At 39.8% G+C, this 15,980-nt stretch overlaps 1 protein-coding gene across 5 annotated transcripts in view; it reads right to left on the bottom strand.

The window, feature by feature from the left end:
• Positions 1-15,980, bottom strand: part of FNBP1 (formin binding protein 1) — a 140,588-nt gene that overhangs the window by 29,267 nt on the left and 95,341 nt on the right. For 3 of the 5 annotated variants that reach the window (XM_060013975.1, XM_060013974.1, XM_060013978.1), the window contains exons 7-10: positions 5,044-5,172; positions 3,599-3,745; positions 1,457-1,654; positions 325-507 (exon numbers count right to left, since the gene is read on the bottom strand). In XM_060013975.1, coding sequence (XP_059869958.1) covers positions 325-507; positions 1,457-1,654; positions 3,599-3,745; positions 5,044-5,172 — 657 coding nt within the window. The remainder of the gene's footprint in view (positions 1-324; positions 508-1,456; positions 1,655-3,598; positions 3,746-5,043; positions 5,173-15,980) is intronic. The other 2 variants (XM_060013979.1, XM_060013980.1) reach the window with 1 other exon arrangement.

Genomic DNA, 15,980 nt, shown 5'->3' with positions numbered 1-15,980 from the left:
GTTTCCTTTTTTGGTAAAATCAAGGTAAAATGTTAATGACTTAGATGTTTCAAAAGGGAAACGGAGAAAGGTCCATCCAAAATGTGCTACAGACAAAAAGAACTCTGGGGTGGCTGGCTCCCCACCCCTCCCCCACCCATCCTGCTTCCTTCCTTCTTTCCTCTCTGTGGCGCTTCTTCTTTCCGGCTATAATGAATCATAGGTTCTTATTGTTTTACGTTATGGGAAAACACAATGGAGTCATTCACAAACAAAATAAGTTATGCAGAACAAAACATGCAACCAAAGCGCACAAGAGAGACAGGATTCCAGAGCAGAACTTACCCCACGCTTTAGACTCCTGAAGCAGTGGATTTTGGGTTTGGAGGTCATGAACTCGTTGAAGCGATGGGAGAGGGGTTCCTTTTGCTGCTTGGGAGACTGGGGGCCGTTGGGAACAGCAGAGGGTGAGGCAGAGGCAGGGGGAGGTGGGGGAGGCTGATGGGGGGATGTTAAAAGGGACATAAGCTACATGTAAGAGACGGAGCAGTGACAGAGTAAAAAATCAGAAACAAGAAGATAAGACACAAAACAAAAATAAGCATCAAATAATATTTGAAAACCCAAAGCAAGTCAAACACAAACAATTAAATATTTAGGCCATGGTCCAAAAGAAAATATGTAAGGATATGTTAAATGGAAATATGATGAAAGTGGGAGTTTTAGTAAGTAAAGCAACAGAAGAATAGCAAGAAATGTCTGACAAGAAGCTCATGCAGACTTTCACATGCAAACTACCGTTCTAATTAGTTACTCTAAACCAGTGTAAGCCAGAAGGGTAAATATTTCTAAACCACCTAAACTAACACAGCTTGATGGGAGAAAATGAAAGTCCTTCAATGCTAAGGTTGTGAAAACAGCAAAGACAGTCTTGAAATATTAAATTATTCTAAGGTTACAGCAGTCACATCGCCTTGATCATACTTTATGCCTATGTTAATGCTGTCATGCACTTACGTATCACACTATAAAAAGAAAACGAAAAATGTTCATGGATACATATGTTAACATGAGTTGGAAACCAAGTTATTAACCCATGGAAACAATTTCAGTTAGATATGCTGATACATGGTTATAGAAATGTTGTACAATCTCCCTTCTCCCAGCCCAGGTAACCAGCAATCTAGGAGACTTAGGAGTGAAAGGCATGATGCAAAAGCCAGAGGTCAGTAATCTGTTAGTGTGGGTGACACGGTGCAGGTGATAACGCATCTGAAATAAGACACATGGCCATGGCCAAGGTACCATCACCAAAGAGAGATACTGTCTTAAAATAAAATAGCACATTAGCTTTTTTTTTTCTTTTTTTTGCATTCTGAAACAAGCTTAAAATCTTCGTTCCTTTAAGACTAAAAGATAAAGTGAACGTCTCCACACTTTGTAACACTCATTTCACACTGGGTCCAGCCATCAGTACCTTATTTTTTTTGATGAATGGCCATAACTTTCCTTTGGATTTGCCACCAAATTTGAGCTCTGATTTGCCTTCTCCTCTGGAATTCGAAAGGCTGTTATCTGACACAGTGCGCTTCATCGGCTGGGTGTAATCCTCAAATTCAATGTCTCCAGGCGGCTCAAAACCGGACTTATAAGCTTCTATGGCCAGCTGTGAATCCTGAAATTACACCCATCACACACAAATACGTTCAAATGCATGCAAATACCTTCTACACAATGAACTATGATGACCTCATACAGGTGATATTCTAAATAAGTTATATTGATTAATAATAGATTTTCTAGTAATATTTTTTTCTAGTAATATTTTTATCATTAGAAAGAATAATTTGTAAAGCTACATGTCTAGCTGAGATTTGAAGATGCTTTTAATAATTAACCATTTTTCTACATTTACAGAAACAAATATTAATTAAGAATGACTTTGCTAAAAGCAGAAAAATTGGGCTATTTATTATGTGATTCCCTTGAAAAATACAGTAGTACAAAAACCGGTTCTCATCAGAAGGTCTTAAAGCAATTTGGCATACACAAAGTCAAAGCAAAGAGTAGATAATCTCTCTGATTTCTTTGGTTAATTGTGGTTCAAAGATATGAATTTACTGAATAATTTTTCTTTATGTATATATTTGTTCACAGTCTCTCCTCTACTAGAATGTAGGCTCCCTTCTGTTTTTCCTCCACTGTGTCCCTAGTACCTAGATGGTGTCCGGTGATAATGGTGCAATAAATGTTTGCTGAATAAATCAGTGAACTGATTGCCTACTCTGTGGTGTGCACCCTGCTAGGAACTTTGAGTTCAGAATCTTCTTGGGGTCAGGTGGTGAAGACCAATGTGTAAAGAAATGGCAACTATCGTGCCAAAGATAGATAGATAGATGTATAGTTAAACTGTTACAAAAGCACATGTGATTTGTAATAACTTTCTAACTCAATGATCATCTGATTTAAAAAATCTACTAGATGGGACTTCCCTTGTGGCGCAGTGGCTAAGAATCCGCCTGCCAAGGCAGGGGACATGGGTTCGAGCCTTGGTCCGGGAAGATCCCACATGCCGTGAAACAACTAAGCCCATGCACCACAACTACTGAGCCTGTGCTCTAGAGCCTGCGAGCCACAACTACCGAGCCCACGTGCCTAGAGCCCGTGTTCTGCAACAAGAAAAGCCGCCGCAATGAGAAGCCCACGCACTGCAATAAAGAGCAGCCCCCGCTTGCCGCAACTAGAGAAAGCCCACGTGCAGCAACAAAGACCCAATGCAGCCAAAAATAAATACAAAATAAATAAATCTTAAAAAAATAAAAAACTACTAGAGAAGACAATTTGGAAAAATCTCAACTTCCTACAGTGAGCCCACATTTTAATTTGCCGTAGCTATTTCAGTTGACACCGATTTTGTAGGTGTGCCATAGGCGTCAATTGTCTTGCAATAGCCAATCACCCTTCCTTCTTAGTAACAAGAACCCTGATTTTAAGTCAGGCACATGGCCACCCAGCAAAAAGACTTCACTCCCCAGTCTTCTGTACAGCAGGAGGTGGCCCCTAAGTTTTGACCTCTGAGATCTCTTGAGATGTAGACAGAAGTACAGGGAGCAATTTTTGGAAGCCTCTTTAAAGAGATGGCATGGGCCCTTCTCTATATAACGTTTTCTGGAATTTGGATGTGATGGTTGGAGCTACAGAAGCCACATTGAGTTTGAAAGCCATATCATCAAAAGCTGTGAACCAGGAGAAGCCTGGGTCACTGAGAACTTGCGGACCATCTGCCCATACCATGGTTGGACCCTCTTGCCTCTAGACATCTTTACATGGAAGGAAAAATAAACCACCTTAAGACACTATTGCCATTGTTATATGAACCTAAACCTATACTAGCAGATTCAGCTCTACAATCCTAAGTGTGCCAGTGACTATACTAATCCAAAACACAGAAGGCTGAATTGAAAAACTCTAAAATGGTGCTGCTACTGTGGAAAAGTATTTGTGACCACTGAAAGCAACTACTTTCAGGTGATTAAATATGGTCACTGTGGAAAGGGGCAGGGAAATAATGAGACCACAAACTCTTAGTTATAAATTAAGTCCAAACTACAGTACTTACATTTTTCGGATCAATTGACTCGGCTGCCTTTACTATTCCATCCAAGCACTTCCCGATGATTGGAATCACCTGCCGATCCAGCTCTGCATACGTCTTCACTGATTCTCCGATTCTCACTATCCTCCTCTCCTCCATCTCTTGTATTTTCTGAAACATAAGAATTTGCATAAAATTAATTTGGTCCACTGTTTTCTGGGTTTTTAAAAAATTAATTAATTTAATTTTGGCTGCGTTGGGTCTTTGTTGCTGCGCGCGGGCTTTCTCTAGTTGTGGCGAGTGGGGGCTACTCTTCGTTGTGATGCGCGGGCTTCTCATTGCGGTGGCTTCTTTTGTTGTGGAGCACGGGCTCTAGGCACACGGGCTTCAGGAGTTGTGGCTCGTGGGCTCTAGAGTGCAGGCTCAGTAGTTGTAGCACTCGGGCTTAGTTACTCTGCGACATGTGGGATCTTCCCAGAGCAGGGCTCGAACCCGTGTCCCCTGCATCGGCAGGCAGATTCTTAACCACTACGCCACCAAGGAAGCCCCAGTTTGGTCCACTGTTACTTACGGAAGTTGTTTTTTGGCAGCACTGTTACCTCTAAAAAATTCTCTAGGCGGGAAATAGGCCTATAAAAAGGTTAGAGTTACAGCAACCGTAAATTTCTTGTGCCTCTACCTTAGCCAGCTGGACACCTATTTTACGAATTGCCGGGCTGCCTAAATGTACACTTTACCCAATTCCATTCCAATTTCAGTAAGAACCCGAAACTCAAGTAGCTTTACAATTAGCACCATTTGGTATTAGAGTTTAAACATCTCCTCCATCTTTGAGGCACTGCTTTGTCCTTTACCAAAAGTATGGTATTTGTTTAACTGCCTTGACCCAACACAGACTTACATTAACTAGTATACCTGCCTTCTACAAGCTGGAGGTTCTTATCTGCTATGTAGACGCTATGACACAAACATTTATTATTTTTTCTACAGTTGGACTTTAAGTTGTAAAAAATTCCCAGAGTGGGAATGTATGTATCTTTTCTCATACGATTTTTGACAACCTAAAGTAGCCAAAAGAAAAACAATCCAAAGGAAAGAACTGTCATCTATTCAAATCCTACACCTGTCTCAATGCTGCTTAGATTCCTAAAGGTTAAGTTGGAATTTTTGTAACCAGAATGGTCCTTTTAGCAAGAAGAGTGTTCATCTGAGAATCACAGTTCTAAGACTGACCAAGAATGGCTGCAGGGGCAAGCCAAGGAAGTTTGCAAAGGCTATCGATTAATCTTGAGATTCATGTTATATTTCATCTTAATGTCAGTCAGTGCTTGATCTGAATGTTTTAAAAAATGATTTGAATTAGAGGAAACTTAGAATTATAGAAATACTTAGAATATAAGCCCAGAAATCATGATTCCAAGGCAACATTTTTCTAAGCAAAGCAAATCTGAGAGATCTGAACTCCTTACCTGAAAGATATTGGGAATATGAGTATGGTAATATTCATGCTGCTCGTGGTTGAATTTCTGAAGAATTGATGAGTAATCTGCTTTGCTGTCCTCTGCCATTTGGTGACGCATTTGAGCTTGTTGTCGTGCCTTAGGGCAAAAAATGAGAATACCCCCATGTTTACACATAATAAGTAAAAACCTAGGATTGCAAACTGGAGGAACTGGGGGATCAAATTTACCTCCCATTTGTTGTATTTAGCAGATGCTGTTTTAAAAAGAAATTGTTTAAACAATCCAATCCAAAAATGGGCAGAAGACCTGAAAAGACATTACTCCAAAGAAGACACATAGATGGCCAACAGGCACGTGAAAAGATGCTCGACATCACTAATTATTACAGAAATGTAAGTCAAAACAACAGTGAAATATCACCTCGCACCTGTCAAAATGGCTGTCAGGAAAATGTCTACAAATAACAAATGTTGGTTAGAATGTAGAGAAAAGTGAACGCTTGTACACTATTGGTGGAAATTGGTGCAGCCCCTATGGAAAACAATATAGAGGTTCCTCAAAAAACTAAAAATAAAACTACCATATGATCCAGCAATTCCACTCTTGGGTATATATCCAGAAAAAAAATGAAAACATTAATTCGAAAAGATACATGCACCCCAATGTTCATAGCAGCACTATTTACAATAGCCAAGACATGGAAGCAACCCAGGTGTCTATCAACAGATGACTGGATTAGGAAGATGTGATACACACACACACACACACACACACACACACACACACACACACATATACACACACAATGGAATATTACTAAGATATAAAAAAGAATGAAATACTGACATTTGTGGCAACACGGATGACCCTAGAAAATATTATGCTTAGTGAAATAAGCCAGACGGAGAAAGACAAATACTGTATGAGATCACTTACACGTGGAATCTAAAAAAAATAGTACAAAGGAATATCAGACTCACAGCTGGAAAACAAACTTGTGGTTACCAAAGGGGAAAGGGACAAATTAGGGGTATGGGATTAACGATACCAGCTACTATATTTATAATAGATAAGCAACAAGGATATACTGTATAGCACAGGGAATTATGGCCATTATCTTGTAATAACCTATAGTGGAGTATAGTCTGCAAAAATACTGAATCACTATGCTGTACACCTGAAACTAACATAATATTATAAATCAACTGCAATTCAATTTTAAAAAAAAGAAAAAGGAGAAAGAGATTATTTAGAATTTGAATTTACTTTAGGCAAGGATGTGCACCCTAATTTTTCACAAACACCAACATTCTCTATTGTCTTAACTTGGTATTACTTTCTAGTTTGACACATGTGCCAACATTCTTTATTGTCTGCACTTGGCCCAATTCGCACATTTATGTTACCTAGATTTAGGTTCCCTTATGGGAACCGCTGATCATATTTTTTATATCCTGAGGAGGGGACAGGTGATCTATAAATTTTTTAATCCAATTCTCAACGGAGTTCATGAATTAAAAAGGCATATCGGGGGCTTCCCTGGTGATGCAGTGGTTAAGAATCCGCCTGCCAATGCAGGGGACACGAGTGTGATCCCTGGTCCAGGAAGATCCCACATATTGCGCAGCAACTAAGCCCATGAGCCACAACTACTGAAGCCCGCGTGCCTAGAGCCCGTGCTCTGCAACAAGAGAAGCCCGCCGCAATGAGAAGCCCACGCACCGCAATGAAGAGTAGCCCCCGCTCGCCACAACTAGAGAAAGCCTGTGCACAGCAGTGAAGACCCAAAGCAGCTAAAAATAAATAAATAAATATTTTTAAAAAAGGTACGTGAACCACTGATCTAAAGGGACCTTTCTAAAACTCTCCACTATGTTTATTTTCAGAATATACTTTAAAGAAGCAGTAAGTACGGTGCTCTCTTTGTGCTTTTTATATGTGTGTGTGTGTGTGTGTGCGCGCGCGCGCGCGCACGCGCGCGCACGCGCTATTTTGTGTTTTACTTCATTGCTTTTCTCCTAAATAATAATAGAATTCATACATTTGTTTCTCTCTTCTCATTCACTTTTTGGCTAATTACACACAGGCAAGAAAGGGGCTCTTAGTGACAAGTTGCAGAATCGATTTCAAAGTTCAAACAAGAATGTCTGTAAAGTCGAAAGTCCTCCACAAATAGCAGAGATTGTTATGCTGGTAACAGCTCCTCAGATTCCTCCAGCACCTTGGAGGCGCCTTGATAAATACAATCTTATGAATCTTTAAGACAATCTGAGGTCCGTGCAGGGCAACAACTACCCCCTGCCAGATGAAGAGATGGCTTGGCCTGTATACTGGGCAAACTTACCACACTGAACCAAGAACACAACAGGAAAAGGGCCTTGTTCCAACATACCCAAGGCAACTTTTGTTTGTTGTTTTGTCTTGTTTTACTGAACCTAACTGCTTAAAAAAAGAAAAAGAAAAAACAAAGAACCGTTCAAATGCCAACACGAAGAAGAAAGGCTGGAGTCGTTTGTCCCACTCTCTGTCTGATCACTGGTACCAGATCGGTTTCTTCACACCTCCATGTCCTTCGTTGGTTTCCTGCCTCTGTGACTTGAAGGCTTAACCTGATTTCACTTCCTTGATATGCTTCGCTCATCTGTGTATCCGTGAAAGCCCGAGGTAGTCATTCAGAGCTGCTTCCTTTATTTTCTTCTCTGTTCATACGTAAACACTTCCCAAATGCAGGGAACAATATTAATATTTCCAAACTGATTCCTTATTACCTGAGGCTTCTTAGTTTCTTAAGACCTTTAGGTACCTCAAAACCAATTTACCAACTTCTCACCTCCCCTCAGTTAGTTCAGCTGCCTCATTCTTCCTCTTTGTCAGCAGACTGTTAACTCCCTTCCTGACCATACGCTTTGGCTTCCGCTTTACTGTGTTCACTAGCAGATACATAAGCTAGTCCCCAGCATGTTGAGTCCCCAGCTACCCCGCAAAATCCATGCCTTTCCAACACACGGTAACCCTCCTCCACTTTAATAGTAGCCTCCCCACCTACGTGCACTCCATCTGTTCCCCTGATGCAACCAACTCAAAAATCCTTTTAACTCTTTCAATTACCTAGAATTTTATCATTTCTCATTCTATTATGACGATGGGGACAAAAAAAATAACATACAAGGAAATTCCCAGGTAACCTCCCACTTCTAAAAAATTCTCTCTTTCATTTACAAAACCTCCTCAGAAAACAAGTCTCAGAAGAATCCCAGGGGAGGGAGGTTCCGTCATCTCTCTTGTAAGGAGAGTAGCAAGATGGACAGTCTCCTTATTTATTTTGCAGAAATGATTCTAATTTGGTGAAAACTTAAAATAGCTTAGTTCTGAAACAGAGATCAGAATGTCATCATTAAATATGCACTTATGTGTGTACACACACACACACACACACACACAGCCCACATAAGCAGATTAATGTTTCCTGACAGTCAAGCCATCATAACGACCATGGAATATTTTACTCATGAGAACTGGAGGTGAGCCTGCCAGAGGTACCCCAGCACCATCTGACTGGAAGTGGTCGTCATCCTCTAACCTCTGAACTCCCCAGAATCTCTAATCATGTTCTTGCTTTGGCTATATAATTGCTTTTATTAATATAAATTCATAATAGTTTAATATTAATTAAACTATTAATATTAATTCATAATAATTAAACTATTAATAATTAATTCATAATTAATATTAATTCATAATAGTGTCACAGTGCCCTGCACAATGCATTCCTGAAATGTAACTAGGTGACCAGTAAACTATGGAAGAAACTGAGATAAGGAAGAACATGGATAAAATCCAGCCTGGAAAGTGAGCTGAGTAGAAGAAAACAAACAGACTCCAGAGGGAATGGGTCTACCTTTTGTAAAGGAAGCATGATCTCTCTGGGAGTTTTCTTGAAAGGAAAAGTTTGGACCTGAGGTTGCAAAAGCCTCTGTACCTCTGCAGATTCTCTCTGACTCACTAAAAGGATAAAGCAACATTTAAAAGCAGCAAAATATTGTCGCACATCAGATTCTGCAAGGCCACCGCAGGAAGACGGGACTATCTTACTCTCAATCCCAGCATCCAGCTGCTTTGAATTAATACCCACTGTTGAATCCAGGCCCAGGAATGTGCCATTGTTCTGACCAAGATTTACTGTGCAAATCTATTTTTGTTTCGTAAGCTGCTGTGTTTATTTTGCGATGGAACTTCAAGAGTCTCTCTCTAAAACTAGTGCTGAGTCAGTTACTCATTACTACAAATATGTTTTTAAAAATATCTTTAAAAGTATTTTCAAAAACTTATTTGGAGTAACCGCTAAGTAACTAGATATTTTCGAGAGTGTATCTCCTAATGACTAAGGCTACATGAAGATTAGACGCATCACTTCTCCTCCCTTTTTAAGTCCATCTGAAAATAGCAACTATTATCTTAAAGAGGTATAGCATTTCTACTGTCAGCCAGACCATTAGCTATTTCTTTTCATTCATGTTCTCATTCTAAGAATAAAAGACACTGCATCTTATAGCAATATTACTGTAGGGCAGAGAGAAGGTCAGAGGCTTTTTTTTTTTTTAATGACTCAGAGTTACAGAATTTAGAGATAGCATTCTAAAAAAGTCCAGAATGACCACAACTGCCTGAGGCTGTAATTCACAGACATCTTTAAATAAGAACTACACCAGTTTCACTGTCAATCAGAAAGACTGAACTTAAATTTCAGAATTTCTTTGACAAATCCTTGGGACTCTCCCCAAATAAATCCAAATAGGCCTAAGTATGTATTGCTTAAGCGCTACTTCACTGCTTAGTAATTCTTAACACCTCTAACTCAACATCCTATGGAAATAAAGCTGTGCTGCCTAAAAGGTCAGAGTTACAGTTTCTAAATAAAGAAAACAAGATTTTAGAAACTGAGCTGCAGCCCAATGCTTCTAAATCCTCACAGGTTTAAAGACAAAAATACTAAAATCCATTTAGTTAGTTAAATTTAGATGATGAGCATGGCCAAACTGTGTAGCTATTTCCTGTTCAATTCGCTATTACTTTTTCCTTAATATTTCAAATATTAAGAAGAAAACACCGCTGGCTGAGTCTCAATTGTCATAAACGGAGAAAATGAGCTATACTAAGGAATGTTTACTTTCACACACGGAATAGGGTTATACCCTCACATCTTTTATGAGGGCTGCTTATAGCTTTTGACCTTTTAACAAAATGACCAAATATGGACTGGTTCTATTTATATATTTATTGTTAAATACATAATGAGATGTATTATTATTATTATTTTTTTTTGCGGTACGCGGGCCTCTCACTGTTGTGGCCTCTCCCGTCGCGCGCGCAGGCTCAGTGGCCACGGCTCACGGGCCCAGCCACTCAGTGGTACGTGGGATCCTCCCGGACCGGGGCACGAACCCGCGTCCCCTGCATCGGCAGGCGGACTCTCAACCACTGCGCCACCTGGGAAGCCCGAGATGTATTAATTTTTGAACACGACCTCAGACTTCTCAGGACTGTATACACTGCTGTTCCTTAAATGATAAACTATTTATTGCAGCAGCATTCCTAGCTTTTGGAAAGTCAAATTTTTTCTTGATTACAAGTATGTGAATATAACAACTTAGAAAGGCCCCACTTGATTACCAAAAATTTGGGGAGCACAGTGAAAAATGTTTCATCACTGGTAGTTCCAACAGCAGTAAATGTTCTCTGGAGTAGCTGGACTTTCAATATTTTATTTCATCACTATCATAAGAAGAGATCAATTGTCTTTTAGGCCAGAGGGGAAAGGAGGGCTAAGTTGAGATTTTATTCTGAATTTACTATTCTGAACCACAGCTAGGCTGTCCATATTTATTATCCAATAGCCCGTGACCTGCAACAGCTCCACTTAGGGGGCAGATGGCCTGACCACCAGCCCCGAAATCCAGCCAAAAGGGCACAGAGCCTGGGCTGGAGACACAGCAAGAATCCAGCAGGGCACCTGGCTCTCGATTCACCCCTCTGCAACTACCTGAGCTGCTGACTTAATATTGTGCATAAAATCAAACTTACGAATTTAATAACCTGGGTTATCGGCCTCTCTCCATCTTAGTTCTTTTTTCACCCAATTACAAAAATATGCTTGCTGTAAATAATTCAAATTTACAGAATTGTAGGGTTTAGAAAGTAAAAGTCCCTGCACATTCCACCCTCTGGTAAACATTGGTAATAGTGAAAACCTAGTGTCCTTCCCTGGTGGAGTGGGATCTGAGATAACACTGAGAGGAGGTAGAGCAGCCTTGGGAAATTCACCGGAAAGTTCCAAGAACACAGCTGCAAGGACATCATTAAATGACACCACCACATTACAATGATCCCCAATCAACAGCTGGCAAAGATGGTGAGTCTCAGAGTCACCAGTAGCTCCAACGATTGGAGCACCTTTCCTTTTGGACGTGGCCAGGTTAAAGAGAAGAAATGCACACATCTTCACAGCATACAAGAGAGGTAGGGGCCACTGGATATTGTGACCTGTTCTCTAGGTGTGTCGTCCCCCCGACCCCCCATGCAGCAGCACACAGCATGTGGGATCTTAGTTCCCCGACCAGGGATCAAACCCACACCCCCTGCAGTAGAAGCATGAAATCTTAACCACTGGACCACCAGGGAAGTCCCTCTAGGTTTGTTTGTTTTTTTTAAAATAAAGGATGTACTTTTTTTTAAGTTATTTATTTATTTATGGCTGCGTTGGGTCTTCGTCGCTGCGCGCGGGCTTTCTCCAGTTGCAGTGAGCAGGGGCTACTCTTCATTGCCGTGCACAGGCTTCTCATTGTGGTGGCTTCTCTTGTTGCAGAGCACGGGCTCCAGGTGCGCAGGCTCAGTAGTTGTGGTGGAAGGGTTAAGGTGCTCTGCGGCATGTGGGATCTCCCCGGACCAGGGATCGAACCCGTGTCCCTGCATTGGCAGGCGGATTCTTAACCACTGCGCCACCAGGTCCTCCTCTACGTATTTTTGAGACCAGAAAAACAGCAATCTATTGAGAATCCCTGAACTTCTAACTGGTAAACTGAATTTCTCTATGATTTGTCAATGATTAGGAGTAAAACTGATTTCACCCTAGTCTTTGACCCAGCAATTCTACTTCTGGGAATTTATCCTAATGAAATAATTTTCAGTGTTCACAAAAGATATCCACACAGTATTGTTTATAATAGCTAATAATTTGAGACAATGTCCAGTAATGTGATTGGTTAATTATACGTCATACCCTTGATGGACTATTGTGTAGCCTGGAAGAAAAATAATGTGAAAGAGTATTTAATAAGGGAAAGTGAAAGCTATATATAATTTAATTTTTTTCAAGTTTCTAAAACAGTGTTTACAGTATAATCTCATTATTATAAAAATAAAACATTAATAATGATCACTTCTGAAAAGAGTGACAAAGTTAGTTTATTTTGCCAAAAAGCTTAGTGAAAGAGGCAAATTGTAACGCAGAATTCCAGAAACAACAGTGAAAGATTGAAGAGGTATGGGTTGCCTTTGAGGTACACACACACACACACACACACACACACACACACACACACACACACACACACACACACACGGCTCTGAAAGATATAGTAGGAGGGATAGTAACAAAGGAAGAGATGGAAAAGCTCTGTGTCTGGAGTAATGTTGTTGTATGATAAATGGCATCGTTTCAATTTCCCAGCAAACTGTTGCATCTAGAATACATTTTCAAGTTTAAGACTAAAAATGCATCTAAAAATTCCTATTCAGACAGAGGAGCACCGTGAGTTTTTGTTGGAGACTTCCAGGCCGGGACTTGCCAAAACAATGAGTCTGTCTTTGATAAATTATAAGGGCAGCTAAAATACAGAACACAGAAAAACTTCAAAATAAGTTAACCAAAGAAATATGCTTGAAATATTCCAGCCATTTCCTGATTTCTTTTTTTTTTTTGAAACAGGCTTACAACTTCTAGCCCCAGCATTGTAGGTTACTTTAGTGCTGAAATAGAAGGAGAGAATATGGAAAGATAGCAAATGAGACCAGCATCTCAATCCCTCAGGGGCCATTCACTTGCTAAACAGTTTTAAGAAAAGGCCTTCTGTTTCCCTATACCCCAGTTGCCTTATTTAAAAAGTAGAATTAGAAGGTGAGTGACAATTTCTGCTGAAACAGAAGCCACTGCTGATATGGCTGCTCTTAAGGCTGGCATACCTCCAAGTTAAGCTGGTGAAAACGAACTTGGTATGAGCTCAGAGATCTTGATAAAATATAAATCGTGGTCTCCAAGACTTGCCCCCTCCTCCTCCCTGGCTTCTAACACATTACTCTTGGCGAGGGTCTTGAGTTTTCAGTTATAGTAGGTTGAGATTGATGATCTCTTTCTCTTCCCTTTCTCCCCTTAAAAAGTAACGTCACCCCAAAATATGACATGCACAAGGTTAATACCACAAGGTTCCATATATGCACAGTTGAAGAGAACAGCCTGGATTCTGGAAAGTTGATGCCCATATGATCACCATTCTCTACGGCTGTGGCATTATTGTGAAGAGCAAAAATACTGAAAGCACTCTGGAATGCAGTTCTACAAGACATATATATTCCTTAGAAGAGTAAAAAAATTAATCATGTTATATACCCCAGAGAAAGAAATGAAATACCATGAAATCTGAGGTATATATGCACACACACACACACACACACACACACACACACAATGGAATATTACTCAGCCATTAAAAATAATGAAAGAATGCCGTTTGCAGCAACATGGAGGGACCTAGATATTATCACATTAAATGAAGTAAGTCAGAGAAAGACAAATACCATATGATATCACTTATATGTGGAATCTAAAAAAAAATGAGACATGTGAACTTATCTACAAAACAGAAATAGACTCACAAAACAAACTTATGGTTACAAAAGGGGAAAGGGGATGGGGATAAATTAGGAATTTGGGGTTAACAGATACACACTACTATATATAAAATAAACAACAAGTACCTACTAGATAGCACAGGGAACTATATTCAATATCTTGTAATAACCTATAATGGAAAAGAATCTGTAAAAGTATATATATATATATATTTTTATGGCTGAATCACTTTGCTGTACACATGAAACATTATTAAAAAAACTACACTTCAGTTTAAAAAAAAAAAAGAGAAATCTGAGGTGTTTGGTGAGCAGCTGTTCATCCTTAGTACCCAAGTCACAATAGATGTTTAATCAGGAATGTTTAATACTAAAAATCTTACAGAAGTTATTTTCAGTAATATATTCTTAATAGGTCAAGATAAAAGATTACAGGCCCTTCCTGAATTTTGACCACAGTACTACTTTTCTCTGCATTCTTTAAGCTGGGCAACACCTAGCAAAACTTCTAGTGGTCAAAGAAGACAGCAAAGAAGTTTGATTAGGTATCAGGCTATGGGATGAAGTGGGGTAAGAGTGTCCTCTGAGAAACAAAACCTTAAGCCTGTGTATACCATAAAGGTGTTGCAAGAATCTCCACCACAAGAAATTAACACAAAAATCGGCCCCAGGTTGTCTGGCCAAAATAAATACAAAACCCTAATGGGAGTGGGGATACACCCACAATCCTGCTTTTAAGCGATTCCCAGAGGAAAAACCCATCCCTGTTGAAGGTATGCTCATACAAAAAATAATAATATAACAATCATAAATGCACAAGGAAATAAACTACTGTGAGAGCTGACACAGTAGAGAGAAAAACTATCACCATAAAAACTTGAGCTAGGGACTTCCCTGGTGGTGCAGTGGTTGAGAATCCGCCTGCCAATGCAGGCGACATGGGTTCAAGCCCTGGTCCGGGAAGATCCCACATGCCGCAGAGCAAGTAAGCCCGTGCACCACAGCTACTGAAGCCCACGTGCCTAGAGCCCGCGAGCCACAGCTACTGAAGCCCGCGTGCCTAGGGCCCGTGCTCCGCAACAAGAGAAACCACTGCAATGAGAAGGACGCGCACCGCAATGAGGAGTAGCCCCCCTCGCCACAACTAAAGAAAGCCCGTGTGCAACAACGGAGACGCAACGCAGCCATAAACAAACTAACTAACTAACTAATTAATTATTTAAAAACCTGAGCTAAAAGAAAAATTTAAAGAACATATAAAACAAGAACATTTAAAAGGGTTACAGAAATAAAAGAAGCAACAGAAATCACAAGAAAATGAAAGACATTATAAAGATGAAGTGTATCTGAGAAAGAAGCAAATGGAACTTCCAGAAATAAAAAATGCACTCATTGAAATTTAAAAACTTAATAAATCAGTTAAATAATAGAATAATTGAAGAGAACTCATGAAGTAGCTGAGAAGGTTACACAAAGTGTAATATATAGAGATAAAGAAACGAAATGAAGGAAAAAGAAGTTAAGAAGCGTGGGGAATAGAATGAGAAGTTTCAGACGTATCTGAGCCCCAGAACCAACAATTCAAGAGAATGAAAGAAAGGCATATTTGAAGAGTTAACACCTGAGAGTTTTCCTACATTTATGAAAGGAACAAATCCCCAGTGAACCCTAAGCAGAGTAAATAAGAAACAAAAAGTCTGTACCTGGAAATATCACAGCTATGCCACGGAACACCAAAGGCAATGATAAGGTCTTAAGAGCTAGGGAGGACAGTCAAATACCCACAAAAGGAACACAGTTAAGTAGTTAGCCAATTTCCCAAAGGAACAATCAATGATAAAAGACAATGGAATGAGGTTTTCAAAATGTTTAGAGAAAATCATTGTCAGCTTAGAATTCTATACCTAGCTAAACGATCACATTCGAGTGAGGACAAAATAAAAACATTTCAGACAAATAAAGAACTTACTACTCACAAACCCTTATGGAAGAAAATGAAAACAACCTATCATTCAGAAAGGAGGGAATTTAACCCAGAA

The sequence above is a fragment of the Delphinus delphis genome, chromosome 6 (genome assembly GCF_949987515.2).
Source record: "Delphinus delphis chromosome 6, mDelDel1.2, whole genome shotgun sequence".
NCBI classification, from domain to species: domain Eukaryota; kingdom Metazoa; phylum Chordata; class Mammalia; order Artiodactyla; family Delphinidae; genus Delphinus; species Delphinus delphis.
This window is presented reverse-complemented; position numbering and strand designations above follow the sequence as displayed.